Source organism: Delphinus delphis, chromosome 3, assembly GCF_949987515.2.
Source record: "Delphinus delphis chromosome 3, mDelDel1.2, whole genome shotgun sequence".
Taxonomy (NCBI): Eukaryota; Metazoa; Chordata; class Mammalia; order Artiodactyla; family Delphinidae; genus Delphinus; species Delphinus delphis.
In genome coordinates, this window is record NC_082685.1 from 132,870,247 (window position 1) to 132,895,372 (window position 25,126).

Sequence of the window (25,126 nt, forward strand, 5' to 3'; positions counted from 1 at the left end):
TTGACATGTTAACTTCCATTTCACTTACAAGTTGATGTTGTTGAAAATACACAAAAATTGTAAAGGCTCCTGGACTATGTGTAATTTAGGTTCTTAACTGTGATGTAAACATTGTCAGCTATTTAGTGCTCTATGTCACAGGACACAGACAAATGGGTAAAGTTCAATGGGGAAGATGCCCAACTGACATACTTAATAAAAGTAAAATGTATAAATGTAATATGCGAGCATATATTTAGAAGAAACTATAAGAGAAAAGAATTCCCTGGAATTACTATCACTTGCATCCAGTTTGAACTATTTTGCATCACAGAATGAAAATGAAAACAGGGAGAAATGTATTTTGGTCCTTCACCCAAGGGTCTGGTAGCTGGTAAAAACATTATTTTCCATGAATCAAAAGAGATACAAAATAATACTTAAAAATTACTTCTGTTTCACTTAATACAAATACGTCAAGCCCAGGCATTTGGTGTTCTGCTAATATTTACCTGGAATAGACATTCAGAATTGAAACTCCCTTGAGGCAAATATGTCAAATGTAAAGTGTAAGGCTCATTTACATGTAGCACAGTGCCTTTTGTGTGCAAATGAATGAAATTCTAAGATACTTTCTAAGTTGCTTATTTTCATTTGAATGCTGTAGGTGATACACTTTCACAGCCATTATCTTCTAAGATTAGAATCTGAATATAAAACAGTCTCCTGGGCTTCCCTGGTAGCATAGTAGTTAAGAATCTGCCTGCCAGTGCAGGGGAGAAGGGTTCGATCCCTGGTCCAGGAAGATCCCACATGCCACGGAGCAACTAAGCCCGTGTGCCACAACTACTGAGCCTGCGCTATAGAGCCCAGAAGCCACAACTACTGAGCCCACGTGCCTAGAGCCCGTGATCCGCAACAAGAGAAGCCACTGCAATGAGAAACCCGCGTGCAGCAATGAAGACCCAACGCAGCCAAAAATAAATAAATTTGTAAAAAGAAAAAAAAAAAGAAGAAAACTTAAAAAACAAAACAAACAACCCCCCCCCCAAAACCCACCAGTCTCCTGCTAGCAATGTCTAATATCCTCAAGTGACAGAATAGAGACCATGTAACAGGGTCTCCAACCAGCTTAGCACCCTCACCAAATCTGGATGTTTCACAGGAAATGTGTGCAGTTTTATCACAGAGTGCTTATAGTTTCGGTAATCAACCTTTTTTGAGTGTTGTCTCCCCCCAAAACATATGGCTCTGGTGTTCAGGATCAAATGGTGGGGAAAAAACAGATGGAGGGGCTTCCCTGGTGGTGCAGTGGTTGGGAGTCCGCCTGCCGATGCAGGGGACACGGGTTCGTGGCCCTGTCCGGGAAGATCCCACATGCCATGGAGCGGCTGGGCCTGTGAGCCATGGCTGCTGAGCCTACGTGTCTGGAGCCTGTGCTCCGCAACGGGAGAGGCCACAACAGTGAGAGACCCGCGTACCGCAAAAAAAAAAAAAAAAAAAAAAAAAAAAAGATGGAGTAGGAGGAACAGTCCAGGACATAACAGGGCTACAGACCCCCGTGAACATTTGATCTCATGCATCATGAATAGACGTGGAGAAAAGTCTGAAACCTTTCTGTGTGAATAAACAAAGAGAGAAAGTAAAATAAATGGCTTATTTCCTAGTTTGGCACAAACTAAAAAAAAATATAAGGTTCACTGAGGAAAAAATATGAATTAGGAAAATAAATAATTATTGCTAAAGTGAAAGTTTCCTATACTTTGTTTATACCATTTCAAAGATCAAGTTGACGCTAATTCACTGATTAAAATGGGAAAGGAACTCATGAGTTTATGGTTCTCCAGGAAGATTAATGCAATCATGAGACCTCTTTTTGATCAGATAAAAGGCAAAGTATGAATGATCAACCAGGGATACAACAAAGGGAAATAGAGATTTAAGGGCAAGAAATACTGATTATGTAGCCAGATACAATGCAAAAGTGATATAAGATTCCCTTAAAATTAAGAAGCAATCCATTGATAGATACTTTCTTTCCACTGAAGTTTCCCGAACGTTGTTAATGCTGCTGATGGTTAATTCAGCTCATGGCCTGCATCTACGGGGCCTGGAATGCTAGACTATATCCTCTGGGAAGAAAGTGAACAAATGATGGCACCTCTGGTACCCGGTTGTGTGGGACAAACTGGGCATGCGCTGGCTTTGCATACTAAAGAGACCGAGCATAGACTCTAATTGTGGACAGTATCTCTGAGTGAAGGCTGAGCCATATGGAATTATTCTCAACCACCGAAAAGATCAAAATAGCTATAGTTAACAGGAGAGGTAATAATCGATTGAATAACAGTTGGCAAAAGATAACTTACCGAAGTAACAACAAAGGGAAAGAGAAATAATGAGATGTTTTAATTTTTTTTTTTTTTTACATCTTGTACCCCAAATGAGAAAGAAAATGTTGCAAGTGTTTACAACCTAGTTATCTTGGTTATAAAATAAGAAGTACAGTCACCTTGCCCCAGGGAAGAAGTGAATCAATTGTGTGTTCTGGGACTTCATCAGGGATGAATCTATTTTTCTTCCCTACCTACTATTGGTGGAGTGTCTTTCACTGATCACACTTTTGAAAGAGAAAAAGGAAATATCCCTGATTAATTGCTGAAAAACAATTGTGGGCAATATCTGTTGTTACTATAAATAAAAGGGATTTTGTTGAAAAACAATTTTGGTTGAACTTTTAGAGTTCTGAACTCTTTTGTTCTCTGACTTATTTAAAAAATCACTTTAAGAAACTCCCCTCCCCCTAGACTGAGGCATATGCCTTCCTCCCTCCATCCCTCCATCTTTTCCCCCTTCCCCTTCCTCTTTTCCCCTCCCTATTTCTGTCCCTTTCTCTCTCTCACCCTTCCTTCCTTCTTCTTATGTATTTTCTCCCTTCTACCTCCTTTTATCTTTCCTTATTTTCTTCCTTCCTTTCTTGTAGTGATTGTTTGCTGAGTCTCCATTTGCCTAGCACTGTGTCGGGTGCTGAAGACACAAAAGGGGCAAGACCCAATCCTGCCCCCATAGAGTTTACTTCCAAATGGAGAAGTTTCTGTTTTTCAACCTTGTTTGTGTAACTCTCATAAAATAACCATGATATGCACACAGCTTTTCTCTTCACACCACAGCCTGAAAGCCATCTCTAGCCCTGTACTTACAGCTATGGAAAACCGCTGAATGCTTTCATCTTCACAGTCCTGGATGACCTTATTCAGTTGATGGTTGTCATGGGACTCTCCATCAGTCACAATTACCATGACTTTTTTAACCCCTCTTCGGGCACCCCGGGCTTCAGTGAAAGCTTCTTTCCTGAAATAATCACAGACAAAAGGGCAGCAAATAAAACACCAGCCCAAGGTTAGGCAAAGTGGTAAACAAAATGAAAACACTGCCAACTCCAGGTAGCCCAGTGCTTTCCCTCCAAGATCAACATTGTTGCCCATTGTTCAAGCTGGGAGGCATGATGCTTATTGTTTGTAATAGTTTAAGACTTATTCCAGATGATGGAGAGGTTACCATTTTGCCAGTCACCACAGATCCCATTAACAAAAGGCAGCAGTCTTTCATTCTTTGGAAACTTCAAAGGGAGAGTGTGACAAGCATACAGCAGATTTAGAGAAGGTCAGATTTTAAATACTTTCCCAGTCACTCCTTTTTCTGTAAACACTCCTTCTCTTGCTTGACAGGCCTCTTTCCTTCTGCTTCTGGCAGAGCTTTTGCTTTAGTCCTCACTTCCCCCACCTACTCTGACATTCACAGAACAGCTTGGACATCCTGTAAGCTATGGAGGGGGCATGGGAGAAAACAGAGTATTTGTATGGCTGTGAGTGATTGAGAGTGCGCTTGGATGTGGGGTAAAAATTCAGACATAGGAATTAAAGACTGCAGATGGCAGTGGTCTGAGTCAGTGACAGAGTAGGCTTCTGGGGGGCAAGGAGCGTTTGGCATAGCTATGAAAGTCTGAACTAGGTTTTAGGACACAAGCTGCTGGGGGTGAGGTGGGAGGAGGTGGCATGGAGAGAAAGGAAAAATGCTATAACCTAACTTCAAAGAAAGGAATTTTGATTTAATTCAACAAGCATTTATGGAAAGAGATGGAAGATACGGGAAACTGACAGTTTTTGTTTGTTTTGTACCTTCTACACACACACACACACACACACACACACACTCACTCAGGCACACTTTCCCTCCATTACTTTCTTTTACTCAACTACTTTCCCTTCTGGAGCCTTCGAAAAGAAGAGTACATTTTACTTAGGACTGAAACAGTGAATGGATTTCATATAATATTTTTTAGATTTTGGTGTAAAATGCAGCAATCATTGTGCTGAATAAGCATTTTAAATATTTTACTTTGGTCATAAGGACAAACAGCTGCAGCTGAGATATACCAAAGAAACACCTGTCTTTCACCTTCCAACAGTTTGCCACAGTACACATTGGCTCTACTGTAGATATATAGTAAATGCACAGTAGTGGGTATTTTGTGAGCAGGGAGAGAGGATCCTTGTGATGTGAGCAAGGCGATTTTATCTGTGTTTATTTTTCCTTTAAAAGGACTAACAGCAAATATGACAAGATGTTAACAACTGTTGATTCTGTTTGATGTGCACATAGGATTTTGTTGTACTGTTTTTTACATTTTAAAATTTTCAAAAGAGAAAAAGAAGCTATTTAAAAAAAATATATTGATCACTGGCAAACTGTGTGTCTCTGTCCTCTACACCACACAAACAGATTCTCTGAGTTCTTTCTATGTACAGACAAAGGTGAAAAATAGATGTTAAAGGCTAGTCTCTAAATGAAGTTTGCACATGGATATGATAAGATTTAATCCTTTTTACAGTTTTAATTCCTTAGAGGATCACCAAAACTTCCTAATTCTCTTGAAGATCAAGGTCATAACTAAATGAACATCAGCTGAAGGAGATGATCAAACCACCTTCCTTAAAGAAAATCTGGTAGCTAGGGCTGGCTTTCTATGGCAGAGCTCTTGAGTATACCCTTTCTGTTTCAAATATCTTCAGCAAATTGCCCTTGACCCCCAATTACCACCATCCAGTATTCTTTCTTTAAAATAAGCATTGACTTCCCCGCATGTTTTTAAACATTAACATATCCCAGGAGAATCCCTTTCTTTGGGACAGGAGAATCCAGGCCTTATGATTAAACACTGTGAAGCAATGAAAAGAAAGAAAATTTGGGATAGGGTTAAGGGGACACAAAAATATTTTGAACTGGGAGACACTGAAAATGGAGGTAAAGGATTCTAAAACATTTAGAAATATTATTTACAACTGGTCCTGCCTGAAAAGAATAAAGAACAATTAAAAATAAACTTAAGAGCTTCCCTGGTGGCGCAGTGGTTGAGACTCCGCCTGCCGATGCAGGGGACGCGGGTTCGTGACCCGGTTCGGGAAGATCCCACATGCCGCGGAGCGGCTGGGCCCGTGAGCCATGGCCGCTGAGCCTGCGCTCCGCAACGGGAGAGGCCACAACAGTGAGAGGCCCGCGTACCGCAAAAAAAAAAAAAAAAAAGAAGAGTACTTAGTAATATCATTATGGAGTCTTATTTTTATACAAAACTCAATAAACTCTGTGTCCTACAGCTAGACCCTCTGTGAAACACATAGGCAAAAACCATATAGGGACAAGGTATTTAGAGTGGTATTTATGCAGGAGCAAAAGCAGCCAGAATATTTCTGCAGTTAGTTTTCAAAAATGAATATTCATCTTAAGCGGTTGCCTTTGGAAAACAAAGTTCCCTACAGGCTCAGGGCTTTCAAAGAACGCTCTGATTTACTTTGAATGTGCGGTCACACTTAGTCAATTATTTAAGAATGCACACTCAGCACACCTAAACGTGTGCACTTTTGTGCATGCAAATTGGTGATCTACGGGCAGGTAAATGTAAAATTACCCCATCTGTTTGTGGTTATTTTTCTCATGGGCCCCATATAACTAGAACCACATGCTTTTCTAACATTTATGAGTCTAAAAGCTGCACATGAAATTTTAAATTTTTGAAAATCCAACCCATTCTTTGGAGTATCCATATTAACTGTTTCAGCCCCCTTAAAACACTGATCTTAGCAGGCAGGTGAAGTGAGGCCATGGGTAATCAACTCTTCAGAATCAGTTGAGTGTCCAGAAGTTCAAGGCACTTAAGAGAAGGATCCTTAACATTAGTCAAACTGACCATTAGATTTCCTGTGATGTTGGTATTGTTTAGTTTTTGTTCAGAAGCTTTCATGATGATTAAGGGGAGAAACAGCAAAAGATAAGAGCTGAGGGAGATCAGAAAAAATACAGAGAAGAGGAGCTGAACATTGTAAGAAAAGGACAGTTCTGTAGGTTCTTATAGGATGAAATTCAACCACAGGGTGGGTTATGTGTGCTCCATGAAGGAAACTGCAGAAGGGAGGAAGGGAGGGATGTGAATTAGAGGGAATTTGGAGAAAGTAAGGAAGAAAGAGAAAGAGCACGAATCATGAAATCCTTTCCACTTCTTTTTTTTTTTTTAAGATTTTTTTTTTGATGTGGACCATTTATAAAGTCTTCATTGAACCTGCTACAATACTGCTTCTGTTTTATGCTTTGGTTCTTTGTTGGCCGTGAGGCATGTGGGAACCCGCACCCCCTGCATTGGAAGACAACGTCCCAACCGTTGGACCACCAGGGAAGTCCCTCCACTTCTTTTCAATCTTTTCACTGAAAATGATTTCAAATAAGACAGCATTTAGTTTGTCCTCTTAAAACCTCTTATTTGAGAGCTTCAATAACCCTAAATCCGTAAAATTTAAATCTGTAAAATGCTGTAAAATTATAGACATATTAGGGTATAGATATATATTGAGTAGAAGCGGACTGATATTAATCCATTTTTTTAGATTGAGATTCCTAGAGGCTGAAAACAAAGAATAAAAGGAAAAGATATTATCTAATATTATGTCTTAGTACCCAAGAATGTGATGCCGTAGACTACAGCGATTTTTTGGACTGATTCTCCATCAGTCAAAGCCTTGGAATAAGAGGAAAGATAAGAAGAGTGATGAGACTGTAATATAGAAAAATTTGATCCTATAACTATTAGTTAATCAGTTGAATCTCTTTTCAACAAAATGGCTTTAAATATTGCTAAGGCAACTGTTCAATTAATACTCCAAAGGGCTAGATCATAAGCAGTAATTTTTGCACAGACTTTTACTTTGGCTTATTTTTTTATCCATATACCTTGCTGTGTCTATTCCAAGGGCTGTCATCGTCTGGCGGCCACCTCTCTGGACTATTTTATTTGCTGCAACAAGCACCTCTTCCGTTGATGAGTACTTATTGAGGTTGAACTCATGGGTTACATTTTCTCCATACTGTACAATTCCAACCTGAAATACCAAGCCACTGTGAGTTATCCATCTAGCAGACTTACCTGTTTCAATTTTTTTGCGTTTAAACATATGCATCAGATGTAGTAATACATTTTAGTCTTTCAGATGAGTTTAAAACTCTATCAGTACACAAATCTTTCTACTTTGACAGTAATGATCACTGCCATTTGTGGATGCCAAAGAACACAAATGAAAGTGTTATTAAACCTCTCAAAGGACTGGCTTATCTCTTCAACAGTGTTTACTGAATGACTCTGGTAAGCTTGGGGAGGGGGTAGAACATGAAACTGACATGGCCTCTGCCTTCATGGAGCTTCTAAACTAGAGGGAGAGACAGATTAAACACAAGAATCATTTAAATACAGGTTCAATCGCAAACTGTGAAAAGGGCTGTAACAGAAAAGCTATTATTGGCAAGTATAACCTAGGAGCCTAATTTAAAGTGAAGGCTCAGGGAAGGCCTTTCAGAAGTGATATTTGAGACTTAAAAGACATGTGCTAGAAGGGTGGAGACCTGTTCAGATGGTGGCTGAGAGGGAGGATGGGGTCCGCACAAAGGGAACTGTGTAAGTGAAGAAGCTGAGTTGGGAAAGTGGTAGGTGCTCTAAGAACAGAAAGAAAGTCAGTGAGTCTGGGCCAAGCTAGGAGGGGAGAGAGGGACAAGATGAAGTTGGAAGCATAAGCAGGGCACGTATCTGGCAAAGACACACATGTGCTTCCTGCTTTACGTAGCTCAGCTGTAGCGTCACATCTCCTAAATCAGCCCTTCCCTCTCTTTTCTTGTTCTCTGTCTTCCCTCTCTTACTGCCATTCTCCTTTCATTCTTTCTTTCCTACAGGTTGGATAATGCAGGCAGCTAACTGCAGAGCCATCATGAAGGAAAAGGAATTAGAAGGTTAAGTGCCACTGCTTCGATTTCCCTTGCTCCATACCCTCTCCCACCCCTTGCCCATTTTCCTTATCCTTTTTCTACACCCTCCTTTGAAGGTTTATGTGAACCAATAAACTAATCTATATCAAGAATTGTGCCTGACGTTACTTTTTGTTTAACCTTCCTACCCCAAAATTAGGGACTCAGAGAATCCTTTACCCAAAGGAATGTCTTTTTAATGTAGGAGTTCTGGGCACTTCGTTTCTTAGGTAGGGGAAGTAATTTGAGAAAGGGCTGCTTTCTTTCCAGGCAGTTGTCTAGTTTGCCCATTGTTCAGCCAGTCCTATTTCCAAGTCTGATCCTATTTCCAAACGGCATAAATGATCAGCGTCTACCTTGTACCTCCCTTGATGTCACTGTTGTCAGAAATCTTTAGGCTTAATTATTTGTCTGATTTATAGATACATTTCTACAGCTTGGTCCTTTTGGAAACCAAAAGCATACCCTGGCACTTGCAGAAACAAATAAGAGAACTCCCAATAAGCATAATCTTTATCGTCTCTGCGCCACCTTCTGGAGTATACTAGACAACCTGGAGCAATTACGCCACCATGCCTGAATACTATCCTATATTTTTACTGCTTTTTTTAGCTTTCTTTCCTAACTTATTCAAATTATAGTAACAGAAATTAGTGTCACATTCTATAAATGAAGAAGCTGAGTTAAAGAAACCTCACTTTCCATAATGAAGGGGCAGAAGGAGGCCTAGTCTAGGATGTGTATCCTTCACCTCTCTATTTTGTCTCAGTAAAAACTTACCTCGCCCAAATCCCCTCATTTTCTTTCTTTTTTTTTTTTCTAGTCATATTTCGTTTTTTAGGTGCTCGTGTTAAATCTTTATAGGTGTAAACTCACTTGTTACAGCACATAGAATTATGTGCCCACTTAAGTCTCCTCTTTTATTTTTAAATTAAAAATTTTTTCTTTTTTTAAAAATTGACATATAGCTGACTTCCCCCCATTTTCTAATCACCTCAGCTTTTGCTAAATGCTGCTGCCACATCATGGCCACTCAGTGAGTTCAGGTAGCTAGCTAGCCAACTGAGATACATTAGAAAATACGATAAAACAGACAAACAAACAAGTAAATAGATCATATTTTTTAAAAAAGAAATAGAATATACGAATCCTTCCTTAGAATTGCTGAATCAGGTATAAGATAAATAAGAAATAATTAGAGAACATGTGCGAGTATAAGAGAAGGTACACCGTAAGCTGAATAAACACAAAATCTGCTCAATCCATGTTCAGGTTAGGTTTGCTCTTTGACTGTATCTTTCACCTAATATCTGTCACCATCTGTTCCAAGATTATGTGCTGTTATAATTAGAAAAAGACAATTATTAGTCTCCCATGACTCCAATTCAGGTTATTTCCTTGACAATTAAATGTTATGTACAGTTATCTGTTACTCTCTGAATAGATTTAAAATTCTTTTCCCAATGACCCTAACAGCTTTTAATTAGTAATCCAGAGAGACACTGAATAATTATTAAGGGAAACCATGTAGGTTTGACATTGTCTTTGTGTATATAAATGCTCAGGGTAAATAAAAGTAAAATGATTTTGTTACTTAGATAATCATTATACCTAATTTATGGTACCAAGGTGAATAAATGCTGCTGTGGAAGTTAATTGCTCATCCATTCAGGGTGTCTTACAGAGTTGGTTTTGTTTTTATTTCTCTTTGTTTAGATTTGATTAAGCAGGAGACTAAAGAACTTTGAAAACTGTCACTCCTGTCATTATTCTTGGACATTTTACTACCTGGATGAATCTATTGAGCACCCTAGTCTCTCATTTCTTTGACTTCCTTGGCTTTAGTAATATTTTCCTCTAGTCTGCCTATGTCATCCACTTCCAAGGTCTTAGCCTTCACCTTGTCATCTGGAAAAACTGCAGCACCTCAATCTCAATGTCAAGTGTTCTTCTCTCTGATCATTAACTTCAGCTCATTTACCTAGTATATCCAATTCATCAATTCCTTGACCACATTAAGATGTCTAATTAATTCACAGATCTTATCTTTTTTTTTTTTGTACCCAGCCTAGATTCCATGATCCATCACCATAATCATTTACTTGCAAACATTTAACTACTTTAACCTTTTTTTCCCTCCATTAACTAACTTGGCTAACTTCCAACTCTGGTTAAGTCCAAATATCTCCTTCTCTGTGTGTGATCCTATGACACTGAATTTTGTTAGACAAAAATCACATACCTTGTAGACTGGTCTCACTTTAAAGTTTTGCTCATGAATCCCAAATGCGGTTGCACATAGCACTGCCCAACAATCCTACTACTTTTTACTAATGAGTGTACTGTTCCCTTCGATCAAATTCTAGTGATAAGCTATTAACTCCTCAGGAAAAAAATAGCATCTCATTTATACATGGGGAGGAGTTCACATGAGAAGAGATGGAAGTCATGCCAACTAAATAAGGCTGCTTTGTGATGTAAAATTTACAACGCACTTTCCATATCTCATAGAACATACTATGAACTGATTACTATGAATTGGATTATCTGGAAAAATTATCTTCACACCAGAAACAGCAGAAGATGTAACACCTTGGTATGTCAGAGATCAGTGCTTTATATCTTCTATCTATCTCTCTATCATCTATCTCTCTTACTACTTAACATATATCTCACTTTCATAAGCTTATTTTTTGTAAATGTTAGGATATAAGAGGACTTATAACTGCCTGTTCCCTTACCCTTTCTGTACACTTTGCTTCTAACAGCTCCACCTGAGACTTTCCCCAGATGATTGTCCTTGGACTGCTAGAGCTGCTTTGCCCCAAGGTTCAAAGAGTCAGAAGTGCCTGGGAGTTTTCTCCCTCTTCACCCCTTGCCCTGATCCATAGGTAATGCCTGAGTGCAGGAAAATGCAAGACCAGCCCCTTGACTTAACTTGGAGCCCCTTCCAGATCAGGCTGAGGCCTTGACTTCACCTGAACTCACATGCTTTCTTTTTATTTTTTTTTGCGGTACGCGGGCCTCTCACTGTTGCGGCCTCTCCTGTTGCGGAGCACAGGCTCCAGATGCGCAGGCTCAGCGGCCATGGCTCACTGGCCCAGCCGCTCCGCGGCATGTGGGATCTTCCCGGACCGGGGCGCGAACCCATGTCCCCTGCATCGGCAGGCGGACTCTCAACCACTGAGCCACCAGGGAAGCCCCTCACATGCTTTCTTGTCCTCTGTGGCTGCTCTGTTTTGTTCCCCCAAATCCCTTCCTATTTTCTTTTGGAAGCACGCCCTTCATGAATTGCTATCACTTGACTCCTCTTCTCAGAGTTTGCTTCTGGGGAACTGGATCTAAGGCAACTATTACCTATGTTTCTTCATTCCTTCTCCAGCCCAGGCCAGGCATCATTGCCTTGAACCTGGACCACGGCAGTCACGGGTCTTTCCACTGCTGATCTCCCTCCCTCCATTTCCACTTCCTCAAATCCTTCTACATATTACTAGTAGATTAACCGTCTTTAAATTCTGCTTTTATCATGTGTCTTCCTTGTTCAAAAACTCCAATAACTCTTCATTGCCTACATCAAGGACCTTGAAATATACTTTAAAAGAGAATTGTATTTCTAATTCAAACAGAAAGTAGATGAAGCTTCAAGCTGCTTCTTGAAATACTAGGCCTATAGGTTAAAATTCAGTTTTTTCCTCCTGACTTTCAGCCACTCAACAGTCTGGCCCTACCTTCTTTATTCATCCTCATCTTCAGGACTCCTCAGGATGAACTCTATCCAGACAAAATGCCCTTCCTTTTCCCTCCAACTAAGCTAAGTCTACCCATTCGGTAAGATTCAATTCAAGTTTCACTTTCTCTGCAGCTTTGTCCACCTAGTTGCCAAGAGTCCACACTGATCTTCCCCTTCTTCAAACTGTGAAGCAAACTTGTCTGTGCTGCTCCTGTGAGCCCTGCGTTCTTCTCAACTTTTGTATGCGTGCTTTATCTCCCAACTCCGTTATAAGTTAGGAAGGGGCAAGCAGGGGTAAAGAGTATGGACTACATCATAGTTTCTGGTATTCTCTTATCCTCTACCACTGTTTTGCTTTGCTCACAGTTGACCCTCGTACATTCTTACTAGATGACTATAACATTTCACATAGGCAAGTAGAAAACTGAGATAGTAGGGAAATAATGATAAACAGAAAAAGAGAGACATAAAGAAGTGTGGGAAATTAGAAGAGTGGGCAGTGGGAACTCACATCTCAGGAAAATGACATTCAGTGTAGGTCTCCGGCTGACACAGGGGTTCTTATTTTCTTAGGAACCAGATAGAATAAGGTCAGCTATGTCTTCCCCAGAAAAGAGTGCCATTTATTAATTTTCATCACAGGAGAATGCTCAAATCACAAGACATATGTAATGCTTTGCTGAGTACCGATGGGACCCACTTTAGTAGAAATAGTTTCAGTCCCGGCTTAGTTTATAATTTAAGGCAGGTGAAACAGATTTGTACTAGCATAATGGGTATACATGCATCTACAACCGAGCCAAATAAGTATGAGAATTAAATAATGAGATAAAAAGTGATGAACACACATGGTGAGGAAACAGGGGGAGAGAGAATCACAAGCACATTTATCGTCTCACTTGTAAGGCCCTCATGGAGGAAGGAGGATCCAGATTTCTGAACGAGCTACCCAGGTAAAGAACAGACAGCAGAGTATGATAGTAGAATGGGAGGAAGCAAAGCAGGCTTGAGCCTGGAAAATCTGTCAAGGATGATCATTAAAGACATTTAAAGCATTCCAGAATTTGCGGAAAGATGAACAATCAATAATCACCATATTTGACTTGAAGTGGCCAATTGCATTGGATGGTACAAGACCCAGAGGGTGGAGTTAAGAAGAGAGCTGGTGAGGGGGCTTCCCTGGTGGCGCAGTGGTTGGGAGTCCACCTGCCGATGCAGGAGACACGGGTTCGGGCCCTGGTCTGGGAGGATCCCACATGCTGCGGAGCAACTAAGCCCGTGCGCCACAACTACTGAAGCCCATGAGCCTAGAGCCCGTGCTCCACAACAAAAGAAGCCACCACAATGAGAAGCCAGTGCACCACAACAAAGAGCCCACGCTGTCTGCAACTAGAGAAAGCCCGGGTGCAGCAACGACGACGCAACGCAGCCAAAAATAAATAAATAAATAAATTTATAAAAAAAAAGAAGAGAGCTGGTGAGGAAGAGTAAAGATGGAAAGGTTCTAGGCATTTTTGCTAAATGCAAAAAAGTAGGCAGAGATGGCAGCTAAAAGGAGAATGGGTTAAACGTGGGCTTTCTTTAGGGGAGAATGGGTAGAGCAGCTTATGGCATCAGTAAAGAGTAGATGAAGATAGTAACAGTAGATTCTTATAAAGGGGAGATAAATCACAGTAGAAAGAAAAGTTACTTTTCAGAGACAACTGTAAGGGACACATTTAGCTCCTGGGGAGATGCAGTTTGAACTTCTTGATTAAGCAGTTGTAATTACAATCTAAGTCCAAAGAGAAGTAAGAGCTGATTCACATTATAGCATAAACCAGGCACACAACTGGCTGAGGATTCTGTTACATGAACAAGAGGTTTGTAACACTTAGAACTTTCCACTTAAACATAAAATTTGCAATCATGTTTCATATAAGCCCCAAACTAGTACTCCCTTACCCCTTTTCCAGGGAATACTAACTTTGTCAGTTGCTAGGTATGAATTTTTAAAAAGAGTCCATGATCAAATAATCTTGGAAAGCAATTGTTAATACAAAGTATAACAGTTTCTCTGTCTCTGTCTGTCTGCCTCCCTCTGCTATTTATATTAAGTAAAAAAAATGCCACAAATTTCAAATGGAGCAAAAGAGCAAGGCTTTCTCTCACTCCTGCATTGCTCTACTCTGACTCATACGCGGATTCTTTTGAAAGTGCTCCCAGAATCTTTAATATGAAAACATGTGTTGTGAATCATGAATTGGAAGACCTGATGTATTTTATTTTTATTTAAGAGAATATTTTTTTGTAAGGAACATATTCAACACCTCAAACAACATAGCTTGGAAAACATTGCTTTATTCTAATATTAAGCTATCTACTCGTAAAGATCAATTAATTGTTCTGCTTTATTCACCCTTGTTATATTTATGTCACACTGTCATGCATTGCAATTATCCAAATACAAGACTTTGCTTCATTTCTAAGTTGGAAGATTTTCAGGATTAGGGACAAAGTATTAAAGTCTGTTATTTATATTGCTATCACATCTAGCATAATACTTGACCCATAAGATACTTCATAAATATCTGCTAAATTAAACTGAATTAATTATCCAAATGGCTTTTTCTCTTTTGAGGGTAGAAAAGAACAAGGAGGAAAGTGAGTGTGAGGAATATGGAAGGAATGATGCTGTTAGAAATCACAAAAATCACTAATTTTTTCTCATAAAACTTAAAGTCACAACAGAATGGCAAGGGAGTTTTAAAAAAAAGAGAAGTGTTTAAAATAGCTATTAAGTATACTGAGTCAAAGAATCATGAATGAATGGAATTACTTCCTCATTTAGAATTATACGATTACCTTGTATTCTTAAGTTAGAGTTATAACACCAGCGCCTAAATTTTAATGCCCAAAATGAGCTAAGTTTCTGGGTTTTCATTCAACAACTAACATTATCCAATCAATAGCTTCTTTAGGGGTGTAATGACAGGGAAGCACAGTAAAGCTTTTTGTGTTTCTGTAGGATACACAGTTGCTTAATCTGATAAGAGCTCAGACTTTGCATCTCGTCATTTTATGTTTCCTTTTACCAAAGTAAGGTGCAAAAGCCCTGCCCTACAACGTGCTTCTACTGCAATTAAATGAGAGTATGAATGTGGTGGTAATACAGGCTGCAATCCAAATCAACTGTCAACACAAACCATTCAAGGCTGTGTTAGCTGAAACCTGGCTTAACCTTTGTCACTATGGAGAGGGATGAACAGGACTGGTTCACAGGTAGATGAAATGATTCCTCAGAAACACAAATAAAGTCGGTAAATTAAAGATGTAGGTCCTGGGCTTCCCTGGTGGCACAGTGGTTAAGAATCCACCTGCCAGTGCAGGGGACATGGGTTTGAGCCCTGGTCCGGGAAGATCCCACATGCCGCGGAGCAACTAAGCCCGTGCACCACAACTACTGAAGCCCGCGCGCCTAGAGCCCGTGCTCCACAACAAGAGAAGCCACAGCAATGAGAAGCCCACGCACCGCAATGCAGAGTAGCCCCCGCTCACCACAACTACAGAAAGCCCCTGCGCAGTAACGGAGACCCAATGCAACGAAAAATAAATAAATAAAATAAATAAATTTATTAGAAAAAAAAAGATGTAGGTCCTAAGAAAAGGATATCTTTAGCTGGTCTCTTGCTTGATGGAAGATACTGCAATGAAATTGACCCATGCTCAAAAATGTAAGGCTAGAAGATGTTAAAATGGGGAAGACTATGGGAGAAATCAGGACCAACGGTGAATGGGGCTAGATGTGTTGAACACCTGCAAAGAAAAGCCTGAAACACAATGTAAAGGGGAATCTGGGGTGTCCCCCACAAACAAGTCCCTTCTAGCTCAATGACTTCATGAAGCAGAGTGAGAGATGGTGGTCAGTACAATAATGATTTTTAACACAAGGAGAAATTAAAAATTACAGAAATTACATTTTTCCAACATAAATGACTTGCCCCCTATGTGCTAGGCAATGCAGGAAACACTGAACTGTATTCCATAAATAAAAGGATTAAGGCACAATGCTGTCATTGTGGAATTCACATTCCACCAGGAGAGACGCACTCACGAAACAAAAAGCGATGCCACTAAGTGATGAGAGCAGTGGACGAAGGGTGTGTAAATGCTGTGGGAATATGGAGGGGAAGGGATTTTTCTTGGGAAGGGTGGGGGGAATAACCACAGAAAAGGACAGAGAAAGTGACGCTTGAACTGAGTCTCAGAAGTTTACCTCGCACATGGGGCCTGGGTGGAGAAGGGCTTTCCGGGCAGAGAGAATCATGAGAGCATAGAGCAATGTGTTCAGGGAAGGCCAGGGTAGGAGTGGCTACAGGGCAAGAAGGGAAGGAGGCAGGAGACAGTGGAATGACAGCCACTAGGTGACGAACATCTTATAAGTCACTGGAGAGCTTGGGTATTATTCCACAGGCAAGGATAGGAGATTTTTATTCAGGGAAATTCCATGATCTGGACTCTACATGGGAAAAATAACTCAGATGAGTGATGAATGGAGGTAGAGGACAACGGAGACCAGGACGCTAGTGAGCAAGAAGATTCACCACATTCACAACATCACTTTCAGAAACGACAGCCTGACTGACAAGGATACGGCTGCACAGCTCAGACAGGTTTCTTGTCAGACCTCCAAACAGTGAATAGTTTAGGCTATTAGCCTAACCTATTAGGAGCCTCATAGTTTAGGCTCCTAGGGAAATGGCCATAAAATGTGTCGTAAAAAGAAAGATAAATAATATTCCTAAAATTTAATTAATTTCCCTCTTTCATTTTGCCTGGTTTAATATTATGCTATACTCTTGATAGGAACAGTCTAGACATTGTTCCATTAGTATATTTCACTTTTATATCAAGCCTCACAATTTACTGCTTTTATTTAGGGTAATGTACTTGTATATGGCATATTTATATCATTCTCATTTACTATTAAAAGCAATGTTATGTTTAGGTATCGAGGATCAATCAGACCTCCATAATGTTTATACCATCGTATCTTTTATGGCAAGCTCAGAGTGTTTCAGGTTTGTTTTTATAGGTGGTTTTTTACAAAACAATTTTATAGCCTTTGCTCTGTCTTGGGTAAAAAACTGGTTTGCAAAAGTTCCTTGACTATATTTGCAAAAAGTGTTAATGGGATCACACAGAAACATGGGAGAAACTCTGAGTAACTATTTAGGGTAAATGTTTTTGTCACTTGCATTGCATTTTCCTAATGTATACTAATTGTCATATGGAAACTTTAATGAAAGTTTTAAAATTTATTTTCCTTCCTTCCTTCCTTCCTTCCCCCTTTCTTTTTTTTTGCTGTGGAGGTGAAAATTACTTCCAGAAACATTCCATATCTTTGAGACTCCTTTCCAATAATTGCAATTACTAAATGAAAAATCTGTGACTGCAGAAAGTAGGCCATAATATTTGATCTTTACCTTTTGTATCAAGTGAATAATTGTAATTAATATCGATATAACAAATAAGAACTCATGAGGTATAATTAGAATGTAAATTTTTTTTTTTGGCCCATGATCCCTTTAAAACTTATTTAGGGTGAAATTCTTCTACTCTCACTGGATGGAAAGATAAATGTCTTATGACTTTTATTATTTTTAGTTTTAAAATGTCTGTTTAAAAAAAGCTCTATATTTTAATTTAGGTTGTATCACATGAAAGTGCTGTATTTGTAGGTCAAAAAAGGATCAAATAGCAACAATTTCATATGGTTCAACCTAAACTAAAACAAAATCAATAAGACAAAATATCAAAGTTGATTTATAGTTAAATCTTCTCTCCTCCCCTTACTAAAGCTTATGGGAGGTGAGAAGCCTGTAGTTGAGGAAGGGGCATGATTGGCTGTTTCTTTGTTTCTCTGCCCCTCTTCTCTCAGATTGCTGACTATAATATCTGACATCTCCACCGATGGAGGGAGGGAAGATAAATACAGGGTACAGAAATTCGTACTTGACTGGTGCTGTCCTAAGATGGAGTAGGTGCTAACAGGTGTTATCTTTCTGGTGGGCTCTTTGGAGATCTCCCTTCACCTGCATCCTTGCCTGAGTGAATGCATCTCACTACTGTGGTCCCTAGGAATCAGAGATAGCTTCGGCTGTTCTGTGCAGAGGCCTCCACTTACTTCCAGGAGATTCTGTGGACAGGAGCTAACTTGATTCCAGAATGATCCATGGGAAATACATTCTTTGTACCGACAACTCTGGGTGTGAGGCCAATCCCACTGCCTTAACTCGCCCGTCAGCAGCCAGACAGCTATCTTGCCCTTTAGATATTTCAGGCAGGAGTCAGACACTCATCAATTGCATGTCCCAACTTTCATAGACACACACCAATCTCACTGTATGATCTCACTGAAGCCTTTCTCACTAGGCTCTTTCTACAGAGAAATCCACTTCACAAATCTGTCAACTTCATTCTTAATGCTTTTATATCTTTGATATGGGTGAGGAGTTTAAAGAGTCCTGTATCTAGCTTATAACTTTCCATCTTTGCATCTTCTTCTGGGCAGTATCTCTTGAAATTCATTTTTATATTTAAGTAGGGGAAGGAAAAATTCCAGAAGTTAATTCTGCCAATCTTAGGGCAGGATTGGGTGCTTCAATTGAAAACAAACAAAAACACAAAAAAAAACCCTTATTTAAACTATGTTATCAATAAATCAGGAAAAAAATGATTGTTAAAATAAATTGTCTATGTTTTTCGAGAGAATTACTGTAAGACCACATGAAAGAAAATCATACATTTTAGTACGCATTTCTTTGAAGTGAAAGTATCTTTCCAAATTTCTATGAATGAATTTCTTGTCTGACTCCACTGAAGGAAGGTCAAATTTAAAGGGTATTTAAATGTGTTGTACATAAAACACTATTAAATACAGTTTGGCAAAAGTGATGGCTTAGTAAATGTCCTTCTCAATCCCTTTTGTTTAGAGAGTTACTTATGAAACTAGTCATTAATACAACTTAAACCAACATAGAAAAAGATTAGAAATTACTAAAGTATAAACACTAAAGCCTAACATATAAATAATATACTTAAAAGAATACTAAAATGCCAGTTATAGAAAAAGTCTCATTAAACGTTCACCTATCAGAGAAAAATACAAAAATACATTCATTATGATACACACATTTATTCTTCAGGTGCTCATTAAAGGGCCACTATGTCACAGCGGAGCACTGGGCTGGCCACTGACAAGGATAAAAAGAGATATAAAGGCTTCAGTCTTGAGGTCCCTGTCATCTGGAGGGTGCAGCATAGCACAGACACACACACCACACACATCAATTTAATAATGCATTTAATCCACTGTTTCTCAAATTTAACCTATTTAAGAATCATGTGGGTTGCTTACTTAAAATGCAGGCTCTGGAGCCCCACCCTCAGAGATTCTGATTCTTAAAGTCTGCGGTCCAGTCCAAGTACCTCTGGGATTCAGAAGGAGGAATTCCACGAGCCACATCTGGAGAAACACTGCTTTTTACAGAGGCTCCATGAAGGCAGTGGCCGTATCTGTCTATTCTCCACAATTACCCAAGCCCTCACACAGAGCCTGGTACATAGTAAATCCTCAGGAAAAACAAGTGAATAAATGAATGAATGAGTCTGGCTAAGCTCCATAATGAATGACACAAGCAAAATGTGACATAAAAACTCAGCAATTTAAGCAGCTCATCTGCAGATGCTACAAATGACTCAGTGCACAGGGCTGCATTCTGAAATCTTCCTCTTTGAGGAATGGGGTCATGGAACCAAGGAAATGTGACCTGACTCTTCTCAGAGTAAGTTTGTGTCCCTCTCATTCACTGGCAGCATCTAGACCCCAGGGATCATCCCCATTCCTCTGAATAGAGCCACTGTTTCCTCCCAGAAAGACATAAACTCCACGAAGCCCACTCTGGAAGCCTGGAATTCCACTGGTGCTGGACAGAATGGCTCCTCTATTGGGACTCTCACTACTGAAATGTAAAATTAATTATAGTTCTCATAGATGGAAACATCAAAACTGCAGCAGAATGGGTTGAGTATATAAGCAATTGATTGTTAGCTATTTCTTTACAAAACTGCACATAGATCTCCACTGAAGCAGTGATTATCCCTCTAAAACAGCCTTGTAGGTTTGCTTCCTGAAGCTGTGGAGAAACTTCAAACATGTCACAGCTGCACTAATTTCCACAAGTAGCTACAAAAACATTAATTTTTATAGTGTAATAGATAAATTTAAAAGTAAAATCAAATATTCAGATGACTAAAAAAGAATACAAACTTTAAAATATTCCAAGACTGTCATTAGGTTTAGAAAGAAAGGATTGGATAAGAAGGTAAAATGGGGTGGATAAAACAGGTGGAAGGGAGGAAAACTCATTGTGGGGAACGTGTTGAGAGAGGGAAGACCTGTGATCAGCAGTTTGAATTTCGGTATGTCAGTGCAGGCAACAGAGCACCAAGAGTCCGGGCCTGCTTCCAACCAGGGGGCTGGCCGAGGAGGCACAGGGACAAAGGACTAGAGACCACAGTTTAGGGACATCAGAGGCACCTGCTCTGAAACTTCTCTAGAAGTAGAGGTCTCAGAAAGGAAAGACAGCTGCACTGCAGTTGGAGAGCTGTGTGTTCAAATCTGCCATCAACAAGCAAGAGACCCTTGCACAAGTCAATTAGCTTCTCAGGTCCCCTCCATCAATTGAGATTTGGGGCTAAATGACCTCTAAGACCCCTTCCAGCTATAATTTTATGGCTCTATGAAATCTTATTGATCACGGAGAGAAAGGATAAGGGAAGAGAGGAAAGGAAGAAGGGAGAGAAGTTCTCAGAAGGGAAAAGGGTGGAACACGTATTGTACAAAAAGGAGGAGCAGGTCACCATTCTGAGTGGTCTTCTAAAGGATGCAGGCCACCTGATGCTCTGTGGCAAGAAGAAGGATAATATCCTCTCCAAACTTCCAGCAATCCACTTGGGAAGATGACTGCAGATAAGAAGCTTGCATCGAGGAAAACTGACATTTTGTGATATGATTATAAGAAAAGTACAATTTCGTATAATAATTTTACTCTGATTTCAAGAAGTTCCCTATTGTCCACTGGGATATACACAACATTACCCCTCACCTAGCTCTCTAAAGAGATCCACTCAACCTTGGAATACAGCCATATGACATTTCACTTTGAAGTTTGAGTTCTAATTTGCAATTTTCAACTACCATCCTTTTGGGAAAATGTATGATATATATGTTTTAAATATGTGTTATATAAATATATATTATAAAATAAAATTATGTTACATATTTAAAAAAACATAAAGGTATAAAAATATATATACACACAGATACAAAAATATAAAAATATATATACAGATACATGTATGTATATGTACATATGCATGAATGTAATATATGTATGTGTGTGTATACATAGGTATAAACACACATGCATATATGTGTATATAGATGTGTGTGTCTATTTATATCCCAATTTTTTTTTTTTTGCGGTACGCAGGCCTCTCACTGTTGTGGCCTCTCCCGTTGCGGTGCACAGGCTCCGGACGCGCAGGCTCAGTAGCCATGGCTCACAGGCCCAGCCGCTCCTCGGCATGTGGGATCTTCCCGGACCGGGGCACGAACCCGTGTCCCCTGCATCGTCAGGCGGACTCTCAACCACTGCGCCACCAGGGAAGCCCATATATCCCAATTTTAATGCAGGTGTGACAAATATTAATGCAGTCATACAACTTTTTCAGTGTCCCAGAAATTTTTCCAAGAGTAGAGCTCTCAGAGAAAAAGAAAAGAACACTGGACTGCGTGTGCAGCCCAGTTGTCTCCTGTGCTCTCTTGAGGTCCCCAGTCTCTGCAACAGCCATTTTTGACTCTGATTCTAGTGTTAATTCCTACCCTCAAGGCACTGTCCTCACTTTGACGTTTAATTTTCCTATTATCCATTGCGTCTTATCCATATTTTAAGCCATGTGGCCATATAATATTAATGAACGTTAGACTGATTAAACCCAAACGCACTGTCTAAAGTGGAAGAGCCATGTGAGAAGTTCCACTTTATTTAGTGGCAATAAAGGGGGACGTGTTTAGAAACAGAGACTCACGGGGAGAAAAACACCCAATTATTCAACTTACTGCAGCTAAAGCCTGGAGCATTTGCTTTTTACTTAAGAAAAGAAATTATTAAATATAGGCGAAAATAGACTTACAGCAGTATCCTGTGGCCAATTCCTAATTTACCTGTACAACAGGAGAAAAGACACTATGATGGCATATCAGAATCGTTTCTACAAATTCTGAAACCCTGCTCTGATATTACCAAAGGTGGCTATGCTTATTTCATAATTAAGAATTAAAGTATGATTTTATAGATATCTATAGGGGATATTTTCTCAGAGCATTGAAAATGCAGCTTTCATAATACTTTCTGCTTAGAAAATAAACAGCCTGCCAGTAACGTGCAGGAATATGAACAGGGATATGGAATACAAAGCTCATCCTAAATTTTAGCTTTATTGATTAATTTATTTTCAGAAGAATTTGTCATTAAAACTCCATGCATTTGTATCTTTAGGACAACAGAAATCAAAACATGAAGCCTTACCTGTGTCTGTTTAGGACCAATATCCATTCTTTCAAGAAGGTCATTTAAAAAAGCTGTAACACTTTCCCAGGGGTAAATACTGTTGGAACCATCCAGCACTATGACTATGTCCAGCTGAGTGCTGCATTCTGCAAGAAAAAGATTCAATCGTGCAAATTTGGTGTCTATCTTTAGAGGTATATGAAATGTTTTCGCAGCTAAAAGGAACTCATTTTAAAAGATGAACTGATATCCTACAAAGTGGACACATTACTTTTAAAATCAGAAAAAAGAGTTTTTTAAATCAGAAGGAGAGTGATAAGAAATACTCTTTGCATTCAGTAACAATTGGTTTGGGATTCACATCAAGTGAAACCCATACCTACTTAATTTTAATTAACACTCTCTGAGTTATCTTTGGAAATTTTCTCAATATGAACTCTCTATACAGTTCTCATTCTGTGTATATTTCAAATGAGGTTACTTTTCTCAAAGAAACTCACCCTTTAAATAAAAACAATGTGAAAGCTTTAGCTCTGATGTTTAGACATGACTCTGTAAAGGTTATTTACACTAACATCAATTCCAAAATAGCAGTGAGGTTTGGTTATATATTGGCAAAGCAAACATTTACCTAAATTGGTAATGCTGGTAGCCGAGAAAATACTTCAAGCTTTTTGGTATGCTCCCGTGTATATATATGTCTCATTCATTGCTTACTCTTTTCAAACACTGCACAAACATTGCATAAAATCTGTACCTTGTACAGGGGCAATGGAGTTCACGACTTGAAATGTGGGGCTGACGTCAGAACAGATTCCCGTTGTGTAATGCAAATGTCCACATCTATAGGCATATAAGGGCCCGCACGCCTTTTAAAAAATTAAAGTCATAAGATTAAAAATTATATAACAGATTTTATAAAGATTTGTAATATAATTCTTGGTTCATTAACTATCTTGACTCTTCCTTTTCTTACCAGAAACCCTCCATTTGGGTTGGTGACTAAAGTTGATCCAAATGTCATATTCTCCTTTACTTCTGTGACATTGGGAATTGATGTATTAACTAAAAATAGAAGAAACGTTTATGACGGTGGAAAACAAAGTAAAATTAAGTGTCTTCTCATTAAAACATTCTGGCTTTTGTCTCAGAAACTTTGTCTGGATCACTGCCTCACATACTTTTGCTGAACTGTAAACTATCAGGGCAATGAGAACATGGGATAGCTTTTCACATATTTTTGCTAACTAAAATAAATAAAATATTTAGTCTCATAATATTGTAGATGCAAAGTAAACTTATACAATCATCCAACATGTTACATCTACATGTTATATATGACCAATGATGAAACATGATTTCTGGCAGGAAGGAGGAAAATGGGTAGAAGGCCAGAAAAGAAAACTCAAACACAAGATTTTGACCATTAGTTTCACCATCACAGGGACATCAGGAGGGTTACAAAGAAAACTGGAGCAAGATTAGAGCAGTGGTCAGGAAGTTTGGGTAAAGACACAATGAAGGGACTACATCTGACAGAACAAATAAGAATGTTGAGCCCTAAAGCATGCCAACCTGGCAAAAAGAAGTTCCACTCACTCACAATAAAAAAGAAGAAGAAAAAAAAGATTGGACAGGAAAGGCAAAAGCTTCTAAACCCTGCTTAGCAGAGCGCTAAAATAATTGAAAGTGGCAAAACTCAAGTTCAGGAAAGATTTGTCTCACTGTTCATGCCTAGAAGTTTTTCTTACCTTAAGATTACATGTAGATTTAATGGAATGGAAGCAGAGATTCCTGAAAGGTCACAATCACCTCCTAATCTGAGCATTGGTCTTTGTCCCAGAATCCAGTCTGGTTTGCTTTAAAAGCATCTGGAACTGGTCTTGAATAATCTAGATTAGAATTTTTTATACTACCGTTGACACAGGATGAGCATTCCTGGGACATGAGAGACTACAGCAGAAACTTCCGTACTGTTCTCGGTGTAGCCAACATCTTCACACTACTGTTAAAACTCTATTCCAGTTTCCAGTAATGGAGGAGTTGCTCTTATCAGAACAACTCTTCTGCAAATAACAACTATAAGCTCTAGGAAAAGGGGAAAAAAATGTATGAAACAACCGTCTGAAGGCACTGTAAAGCAACCAAGAGCAGGCAGAAACTGGAAGGGAGTCTATACTTGTAAGAAGAGATTAGAACTGGATGAGTTTCCTGTTTTTGTGTTTGTTTGTTTTCCCCTAAGGGAAGGCCTGAGTCAGTGGCTAAACCTCAGATAGACCTCACAGTCTTCCTGTCTAGAAGAAACAGAGGACAGAGAATGGGGCAATGACAGCAGTGCCAAGTGAAGTGGGGGGTATCTTGGAAAGTAGAGCCACAAAAGGAGAGTTTGAGTATATACAGATATTCTTTCCAAACATCTGAATGACCTGAACTGTACATGTGCGGGGTAAACGTCACACAG

At 39.3% G+C, this 25,126-nt stretch overlaps 1 protein-coding gene across 1 annotated transcript in view; it reads right to left on the reverse strand.

Annotated features, from left to right (window-relative positions):
• ITGA1 (integrin subunit alpha 1) overlaps window positions 1-25,126 on the reverse strand; it is a 171,019-nt gene that overhangs the window by 71,365 nt on the left and 74,528 nt on the right. The window contains exons 4-8 of the mRNA XM_060009511.1: window positions 23,642-23,730; window positions 23,423-23,534; window positions 22,684-22,811; window positions 7,258-7,406; window positions 3,180-3,330 (exon numbers count right to left, since the gene is read on the reverse strand). Coding sequence (XP_059865494.1) covers window positions 3,180-3,330; window positions 7,258-7,406; window positions 22,684-22,811; window positions 23,423-23,534; window positions 23,642-23,730 — 629 coding nt within the window. The remainder of the gene's footprint in view (window positions 1-3,179; window positions 3,331-7,257; window positions 7,407-22,683; window positions 22,812-23,422; window positions 23,535-23,641; window positions 23,731-25,126) is intronic.